General features: G+C 38.2%; 2 protein-coding genes across 2 annotated transcripts; one reads left to right on the top strand and one right to left on the bottom strand.

Moving 5' to 3' along the window:
* Positions 1-533: 533 nt before the first annotated feature.
* Positions 534-5,933, top strand: LOC107816215 (serine/threonine-protein kinase BSK1). Its single transcript, XM_016641915.2, has 9 exons — positions 534-1,206; positions 1,416-1,551; positions 2,113-2,246; positions 2,397-2,502; positions 3,169-3,254; positions 3,714-3,902; positions 4,266-4,430; positions 4,516-4,629; positions 5,508-5,933. Exons 1-9 carry the CDS (start codon positions 895-897, stop codon positions 5,757-5,759), a joined length of 1,494 nt encoding a protein of 497 aa, XP_016497401.1. The 5' UTR covers positions 534-894; the 3' UTR covers positions 5,760-5,933.
* Positions 5,902-9,394, bottom strand: LOC107816214 (ATP-dependent zinc metalloprotease FTSH, chloroplastic-like). The gene is made up of 5 exons (XM_016641914.2): positions 7,836-9,394; positions 7,001-7,247; positions 6,743-6,926; positions 6,339-6,510; positions 5,902-6,250 (listed from the first exon to the last, which is right to left on the bottom strand). The coding sequence occupies exons 1-5, from the start codon at positions 9,132-9,134 to the stop codon at positions 6,029-6,031; spliced, it is 2,124 nt and encodes a 707-aa protein (XP_016497400.2). The 5' UTR covers positions 9,135-9,394; the 3' UTR covers positions 5,902-6,028.
* Between the last annotated feature and the right edge of the window lie 324 nt (positions 9,395-9,718).

Consider the following 9,718-nt stretch of genomic DNA (forward strand, 5'->3'; position numbering starts at 1 on the left):
ATTATTCACTCAGATGACTCAGAAAAATTCAAAAAAACTCAAAATTATATTAATGTCAAAACACAACTCTAATTTTTAAATACTATTTTTAATTGAATTTTTTTAAAACTTTTTTTTAAAATTTTACAATTCTTATCTCCATATGCCCTGACAAACAAAAAATCTTTATTTGATAAATATAACTGTATAATCGAGAATTATGCCAAAAATTATTTGCACTATACGGGCTCGTTTGGTACGAGGGACAAGAAATAATTAATCTCGAAACTAAATTTAAGAAGAATTTATTCTATATTTAATTAGTAGAAAAATAATTAATCTCGAAATTTTTGTATTTTTTATACCCATGGAAGGATGAAATAACTAATACCGCAATAACTAACCCAACAAAATCTGATAACGGTGCTATTTATGTAAACACAGTAATATAATCTATAAGATTCTTTATCGCGGGATTTTTACAATCTCAAACAGTAATAAATGGACGAAAATACCCTCATGAATTATTTTCAGGACAAAACAAGGTACAAAGTAAACACAGAAAGCTGTGTCAGAACAGAAAAGGTGTAAGAGAAAGACAAATGGGTCAATGAAAAATCAAAGCTTTGTGTTTTCACTTTCACTTTGCTTTCTTCCATTTCATATCATTTCCATAGCTCAAATCCCCTTTTTCCTAGCTGTATATTAAAAATAAAAAAAACAAAAAGCCAAGCTATTATCTGATTAATTTATTCATATAAAGCTGTATTTTTTTTTATTTTTTTTTTGGGTTTCTTTTGAGGAATAAGATTGGTAGCATAGCACTAGTATTTTGTTATTTGGTTATGGTGTTTATTAGTAATTGAAAGGAGTTCGTGAGTGAGTTGTTACTGAGTCAACTCGAACGAGTTATCAATGGGTTGTTGTCAATCTTCAATCCTGCAAGAGTTAAGCTCAGAGAAGGATCAGCGCCATGGAGGAGTGAGCCACCCACGCGCTTCCAACGGCACCGGCGCCGCCGTGGGTGATGGTGGTGTACCGGTTTTTTCGGAGTTCTCACTCTCTGAGCTCAAAGCAGCTACGAATAACTTCAGCTCAGAGTTTATAGTTTCTGAAAGTGGTGAAAAGGCACCTAATATGGTTTACAAGGGCCGTTTGCAGAATCGGCGTTGGATCGCTGTTAAGAAATTTACTAAAACGGCTTGGCCTGATCCTAAACAGTTTGCGGTATTGGACTTTTCTTCAATATATTTGTTTTTTTGGGAGTCGTCATTTGCTTATTCATTTTTTAAAGTTAGGGTTTAATGTCTATTTGAAATGAACCCAAATAGAGCGGAATGGATATGGCCGACTTCTACTAGTTTAAGATTGAGGCTTAATTCTTGTTGTTGGTTTAATGTGAATTTATTTGATTTTTTTGTTTGTTGTAACTACAGGATGAAGCATCAGGTGTTGGGAAATTGAGGCATAAACGGCTGGCTAATTTGATTGGGTACTGTTCTGATGGGGATGAGAGGCTGCTTGTAGCTGAGTACATGCCAAATGATACACTTGCTAAACATCTGTTTCACTGTATGCCTTTATCTTTTACTGCTACTTCTGTTTTTTTAGCTTCAATCTTGCTGCTTTTCAATAGGAACGAAGGGAGAAAATCAAGATTATTTGATTGCTCATAGTTGAAGAAAAGCTTAAGTTAACATTAACTGCATTCTCTGATAAGTGTTTGGAGATATTAACCTTGTTTTTTGATTTATCGACTAACTTGTATCTTAGTAGTTGATAGTTATGATCTTCGTTTGCGCATTAGAGAGGCAGATGGTTGTTTTGGGCACTAAAAACTTAAATTTTTGTGATGAAAGACGTTACTTGGAAAATTGAGACATTTGCTGGGCTTTATCTACGAGCACGACATTTCCATTTTTAAGCATGGAAATGCGAGAAGGGTGTTGAAGAGGTTTATATCTGTATGTCTCGTGTGTGGTTATTTTTTTGATACACAAGTTTCGTGATATACCTCCTGGTTATATACTTGTTTTAGCATGCAGTTTCGTCCCTATTTAATCTGATGCAATTTATATATTCCTTCATCTCATGGTTTCTGCGAACTGCATTTGCTTCTTTCCTTCTCTGCAGGGGAGAATCAAACCCTTGAATGGGCCATGCGTTTAAGGGTGGCTCTATATATTGCTGAAGCATTGGATTACTGTAGCAGTGAAGGTCGACCACTATACCATGACTTGAACGCATATAGAGTTCTCTTCGACGAGGTGTTTTGATGGACCCCTTCTTTTTGAGCTTGAACTGTCCTCTTTACATTCTAGGGCCCCCCCCCCCCCTCCCTCCAGTGAATAAAAGAGGTAATCTGGCCTTCTGAGTTTACTTGTACCAATGTCTTAATTTGGTAAATGATTTGGCAGAATGGCGATCCCCGTCTTTCTTGTTTTGGGCTGATGAAAAATAGCAGGGATGGTAAAAGTTATAGCACGAACCTTGCTTATACACCTCCTGAGTATTTAAGAAATGGTAAAGCTTCTAACTTCTTTCTCGGTTGAGTTTTAACTTTTTCTTACTTGAGCTTATACACCTCCTGAGTATTGGATACTGATGTTATGTGGGATCGGAACTTTTGGGGGTTGGCTAAATCTCCTCACACAATACAATCATTCTGTCCTGTTGGCTGGAAGTTGGCACTTATGTGAAAAGAGATGAGGATTCCATGTGTGTTATATATGCGGATTCCGTTGGTGTTTTCATTTTCTCTTTGACAGATGATCACTTAAGATTTTACTTGATGGTCAAGTACTATCACTAGTCTGATACTTGAAATTGGTAGCTGGGTGGTGGCGGTGGGGATGGGACGATAACCCCGTAGGGCTGTTCACTAAGAAGAGATTTTCATGTATCTCAGACCCTTAGAGTGATTTTGGAATTCCAATCCTACATAACCATGTATTACTCATGGGATGCTGGTGTTATACTATTATGTTCTGATAGTTCTATTACATTCCTGCTTTCAGTATGTTTTTTTCGGGAGAAGGGGGAGATGGAACTTAAATATGACAATTGAAAAAGGCAAGATGTCATTATGAGCTGCATTAGTGATTCTATTGATATCTAACGCTTTCTATTTATCATCTTTCTCATTGTTAACTTATATTAGGGGAGGAATAATTTCTTGTCTATTTGCAGGAAGAGTTACTCAAGAAAGTGTTGTTTTCAGCTATGGAACTGTCCTTTTGGATCTGCTAAGTGGAAAACATATTCCTCCTGGTCATGTAAGTTTCTAAGAGTCTGTTTGTCAGTTGTACATCCATTTCTTTTTGCTGCAAGTCTCGGGGAGTGCCACTTCATGATGATGGGAACACTTCATGCTGCATTTATGTGCTGGTGCTCTGGAAATTATTTGATACAAGGGACCATATACGACTTTTGTTGTTGGACTAGTAATAGGAGGGCAGTTGGACATTAGGCCGGGAATGGAGTTTGAAACTGTTTTGACTAAGCTAAACATCCACATGCTTTTTATGTACCTTTGCTTAACTTTTTAACTGAAGAGGAAGAAATTCGTGTGACGTTAACATTCATGTTGAGTATATTTCTTTCACTTTCTCTCGGAAGAGCATTCCTTATTTGTGTTTACCTTATTTTTGTTTTATAATTTCTCCCCGTTTATGCAACTGTTTTAAGTATCAACTTTGAAATTTATGTGCTCAGTTCATTCCTTTATGTTTCAGGCACTTGATATGATACGGGGCAAAAACATTCTTCTATTAATGGATTCACATTTGGAGGGAAATTTCTCGACAGAAGAGGCAACCGTTGTATTTGATCTGGCTTCACGCTGCTTGCAGTATGAACCCAGGGAGCGACCAAATACCAAAGACCTCGTTTCAACACTTGGTCCATTGCAAAGTAAACCTGATGTTAGTCCTACCGCCATAATGTACTCTATTTTTCTTGATGTCTTGTTTTCTATCCTCCCCCCTTCCAAAAGATATGCGAAAAAAGCTCATATTGTCGTTGAATTTTGTTGGTCTTTCATCAAGCAAAATTACCTCATGTCGTGTATGTAATCTTGCCTCCTCATTTCTCCTCTATCTTAAGATGCCCCCACATGCCTTTCTGTATGAATGTATGCACATCTTCTGTTCTTTTTGTCATGGGCAATTATGAGCAACTGCTTCTGGCAGGAACTTTGACTCTGTTTTCATTAGTCTAGACTCTTATCGATTGCTTTGTCTTATTCAATTAGAGGTTGAAAGGAGTTGCTGGTATTCTGGTTGCAGGTCGCATCTCATGTAATGTTGGGTATTCCTAAGCCTGAGGAAGCTCCACCAACTCCACAGCACCCTCTTTCTGCAATGGGTGATGCTTGTTCGAGAATGGATCTCACAGCTATTCATCAGATTTTGGTAATGACACATTATAAAGACGATGAAGGGACAAATGAGGTAATTCTTTTGACCCAAACTGCCACTGCAGAAGTGTCTGTTTCTTTGACATCCTTATATTAATGCTGGACACCCAATGATGCAGTTGTCTTTCCAAGAGTGGACTCAGCAGATGAGGGATATGTTAGAGGCAAGAAAACGGGGAGACTTGGCATTTCGGGACAAGGACTTTAAAACGGCCATAGATTGCTATTCTCAGGTATTTGCATTCATTCTAGTAAGGTCGTTATCGGCAATAAAGATACTCTGACGCAGTCGAGACTTTAGACCGGAATATGATTCATACTAACTCCGGAAAACCATTATACAATTCGATGCCATAACTAGTACTCCCTTGATTGATAGAGACATGAGTCTCCTTTTTGGGTGGGAATGGCAGGTTTTGTGCCACTTTTTGGTTGGGTTCATTGACATTCCCCAAATCTATTATGTATCTGATTTGGAATTTCAAACTTGGTGCATCTCCTTGAAGTTTCAGTTTCCTTTAAAGCCATCTAAATTCAACCATTTAACAGAAGACCAATATCTGAATGGGGCCTGTGTTTATGGTGACTTTTCCACATCTAACTGTACGTGGCCTCATTCACCAAGTTGGTGACATTTTGGTTATTTGTTTGACCAGTGAGTCATCCTTGGCCAATAATCCAAGTAATAGACTCAATGCATTCTTGACATGTAATTCTATACTCTAGCTGGTCTAGCTCACCGGGTTGTGACATGTTGGTTGTTTGAGTGAGTGGTAAAATCTGCCATGTTAAATGGGACATCCAATGGAGAGGCCCATTCTATGCTAATATTGTAGCACGACGTAAACTGCCTTTTTGAGAATGAGATTACTGCAGATTTGGCAGGGAGAAATTTGCAGCTCCATTTGATGTTTTACAGTTTTACTCGATCACCTTTTCTGCAATAGTAGTATAGGTCTCTTGAATTCTTGTTATACTTCATTGTTTTTAGCTAGTAAATGATGATCTAGCTGATTTTAGGTTAACAGAGTGTGTTTATTGGCTTGTTTATTTGGATAAGATGAATGAATATACATTAGGGCAATTTGCTTATTTTCATTTCTCATTGCAGTTCGTAGATGTGGGAACAATGGTGTCTCCAACTGTCTATGCACGGAGAAGTCTTTGTTATCTCATGTGTGATCAACCGGATGCTGCCCTTCGAGATGCAATGCAATCACAATGTGTCTACCCAGATTGGTCTACAGCATTTTACATGCAAGCAGTTGCACTTTCCAAGCTAGACATGCACAAAGATGCAGCTGACATGTTGAATGAGGCTGCAATTCTCGAAGAGAAAAAACGAGGAGGAAGAGGATCTTGATCTTGATAATACCCGACTTGTATCATTCTTTTGGTTCTATCATTTATTCTTGTCACCACAAAATTAGCCTAAAGTTCTTGTATCATTTGTTTGAGTGTGATTGCCTTAGAACTATGTATGACAAAGGAAGAGAATCATTTGCTTGGTTGGTAAATGCGCATGTCAAGTTTTTCACTCTAACTTGTCAAAATATGAAAATTTCTCAATGTGTACAATTGTATGTATATATTTTGTTAATACAACAGATTCATGAGGATATATTGGTGAAATCATGAAATGTATAGCTCGGCCTTGCCATCGATGAAAAGGCTCATGAACTCTTCACCATCAACAGTTTCTTTCTCTATCAACAGCTGAGCAAGCTTGTGTAGGATGTCAATGTGTGTTGTGATAATCTGTGTTGCCCTTTCATATGCTCTTTCAACCAATTCCCTTACTTCAGCATCAACCACATCGGCTGTTGCCATGGAGTAGTCTTTCTGGGTTGACATCTGAAATTAAACAACGAAAATGTTTAAGGCATGATTAACAATTCTTGCAGCACTGAAACGAAAAAGATAACTTGCATGATGATTGTACCTGTTGACCTAGGAAAGGATTTCCTCCACCTCCTCCAATGGCAACCTGTCCGATCTTTTTGCTGAACCCTAATCTCTCAACCATCTGCCTTGCCACTCGTGAAACTTGCATGAAATCGTTAGATGCCCCAGTTGTTACGTTGTCTTGTCCAAAAATAACCTCCTCAGCAACCCTGGAAGAGCAGGGGAAGTCGAGAAATGGATGAGTTAATAAGATCATCTACCCTAAGAACCCAGCACTCCGATCTATTAGAAGCAACTATACAAGGAGGAAATAGCGTGCAGTTTGATACTTCAGTCTTATTATAAGGGGCAAATAACTAACTTCAAGATACACTGGAGTAATAAACATCTAAACAGGTGCAAAAGGATGAACATAAACATTGCACAATAGGTAAATCTGACCTTCCACCAAGTGCAACTGCCATTTGATTCTCTAGGTAGCTCCTGCTGTACAAGCCCGACTCAAGTCTTTCTTCGCTAGGGGCAAAGAAGGTAAGACCACCAGCTTGGCCCCGAGGAATAATAGATATCTTGGCAACAGGATCATACTCGGGCATAAGTGCACCAACCAAGGCATGGCCGGCCTCTGTAATCCAAATGTAAACACACCATCAAAAAGAGTGACTACTAACTAAGTGTGTTATTTAGTTTTTTTCATACCATGATAAGCTACCAGCTTCTTCTTCTCCTCTGAGACAACAGCATTTTTCTTCTCCGGTCCAGCAATTATCCTCTCCAAAGCATCAGATATCTCATCTTTACTTATTTCCTTTAGTTCACGCCTAGCTGCAAGGATCGCTGCTTCATTCATCAAGTTTTGCAAATCTGCACCAGTGAAACCCGGTGTTCTCCTGGCAATCTTCTCAAAGTCCACATCCTTTGCAAGGGCCTTTCCTCTAGAATGCACCTGTCATGCATAATGGTAAGACAAGCAGTTCAACAAACAGAAAATATTTTTCGAGAAAGCAGAAGTCTGTTTTCCAGATATGGGGACTGGACTTGTGTTTAACATTAGTATACTCAGTTTTTGATATATCACCTGTAAAAACCACACTTTTAGGGGATATCTTAGTAGTATAGTTGGTTGGCTACCTGAACTTTCACCTTGTTGGTGAGGGCTCGATTCTCCGCCTTATATTCCCCTCCCCCATTTCCCCTTCCCCGAACCCTATGTAATAAAAAAATATTTAAGAAAAATACTACGCTTTTCAAATTGGAACTCTTCAGGCTTGTTCAGCAACACTTTCACCAAGTTACAACGATTTTTCAATAGATCAAGCAAATGCATTTTTAACACTCACATTACCTCAAGGTACAGCATATCACATTATTGTCTACCGTATGAAGTATGTCCATAATGAAATTGCAAATTTGCTAATTTCAATCACTACATATGACTCCTTTTGAGTTTTTTCCAAAGGATAATGAATGAGGAAACCAACACTAGACAAGAACAAGCATAAAGTTGAAGCCAAGAGAAGAAGAATACACTAACCTGAAGAATCTTGATTCTACCAGCAACATCAGGCCTGTCGACAGTCACTTGTCGATCGAACCTCCCAGGTCTCAACAATGCAGAATCAAGAACATCAGGCCTATTGGTTGCAGCCAAAACAATTACTCCACTATTTCCAGAAAAACCATCCATTTCAGTCAAGAGTTGATTAATAGTCTGCTCTCTCTCATCATTCCCACCTCCCATTCCTGCACCTCTCTGCCTTCCCACAGCATCAATCTCATCAATAAACACAATGCAAGGCGCTTTCGACTTCGCCTTCTCGAACAAATCCCTCACTCTAGAAGCTCCAACACCAACAAACAACTCAACAAACTCTGATGCTGCACATGAGAAAAATGGTACACCAGCTTCACCAGCAACTGCTCTAGCCAAAAGTGTCTTTCCTGTACCAGGTGGTCCCACCAAAAGACACCCTTTTGGTATTTTAGCACCTAAAGCTGTATACTTATCAGGATTCTTTAAAAAATCAACTACTTCTTGTAACTCCAATTTAGCTTGATCAGCACCAGCAACATCAGCAAAAGACACTCCAGTTTCAGGAACTTCTTGAAACTTGGACTTTGATCTACCAAAATCCATGGGCCCACCAAGCCCACCAGGCCCACCAGGCCCACCTTGAGATCTCTGGAAAAGATAGAACAATCCAGCAAAAGCAATAAAAGGGAATAAACTTCCAATTAAATTAAACAACCCATTACCACCAGAATCACCTTCAGAAACTGATATATCAACACCATTCATAGCCAAAATGTCAATTAAATCCGGGTCATTAGGCACAATTACACTAGCTCTACGGCCATCAACAGCATTAAGCTGAAGGGTAGTTCCGTCTTTACTGAATCTGACTCTTTCAACTTTACCCTTCTTTACAGCATTCAAGAACTCACTGTATCTCCATTGAGAAACTTCTGGAAGTTCAGGATTGGTCTGTGCTTGAGGCTTTGGAGCATTCAAGATTATATTTTGAGAGAATGGATTTGAAGTGGTGGGATTGGCTGCTTCAGCTTGAATCACTTGAGGGGTTGGTACTGTAGGGGTAGTATTATCAAGAGCATAGGCATGTGGAGTGATTGAAGAAAAGAGTAAAGCAGCTAAAGCAGCTTTTGAAGGAATATTCTTTGAATTATCTGAATTGGGTTTTTTGTTGAGAATTGATTGAGGGATTAAAGACTTTCTTTTGGAGTGAAAATGGAAATACTTTGTTGTTTTAGGGGTGGGAGGAGAGACAAAGATTTGAGAACCCATGAAGTTGGAAGAGAGGAGAGAATTGGCCATAACTATTTTTGGAAGGTGTTTGTTTGATTTGGTTTTAGTTGTATTGCTGATCAATTCTTGTTCTTAAATTTTGGGGAATATGGAGATTTTATTTTCCTTCTAAAACAGCGGGGTAAAAGGCAATTATATATGCAAAAGGGAATGATGGAGAGCTTTAAGTTGGTGTTTGCTAATTCTTTGAGATGTGTTGAATAGAAGCCATAGATTTGGATGTTGCGTGGATAGTTGTGCGTGTTATAAATGTTATCCAGTCAGTCTTTGATATTTATGCTTTCTACGTGGGAAAATAAAGAGCCCGCAAAAAATCAGTGAACAGTTATGTGGAAATGCAAGAGACTCGAGCTTACCTTATAGCAAGAAAATTGGGTTAAAAATAGAAATTTTTACCTATAGCAAATGTTAATATCTTATTTATTTTAAATAAATACCTTTTTAAAAAATTATATTACATAGTTACCTTTTAATTTTTGTAGCTAAATATCTATTTATGATCACTTCCTATCCTTAAACCATAAAATACGTTTTGTATTATTTTTCTCTCTCTTATTCTTTCAGATTTTTCTCCACACTCCCTCTCTCTCAAC

This window comes from Nicotiana tabacum, chromosome 12 (genome assembly GCF_000715075.1).
Source record: "Nicotiana tabacum cultivar K326 chromosome 12, ASM71507v2, whole genome shotgun sequence".
In the NCBI taxonomy this organism is placed as follows: Eukaryota; Viridiplantae; Streptophyta; class Magnoliopsida; order Solanales; family Solanaceae; genus Nicotiana; species Nicotiana tabacum.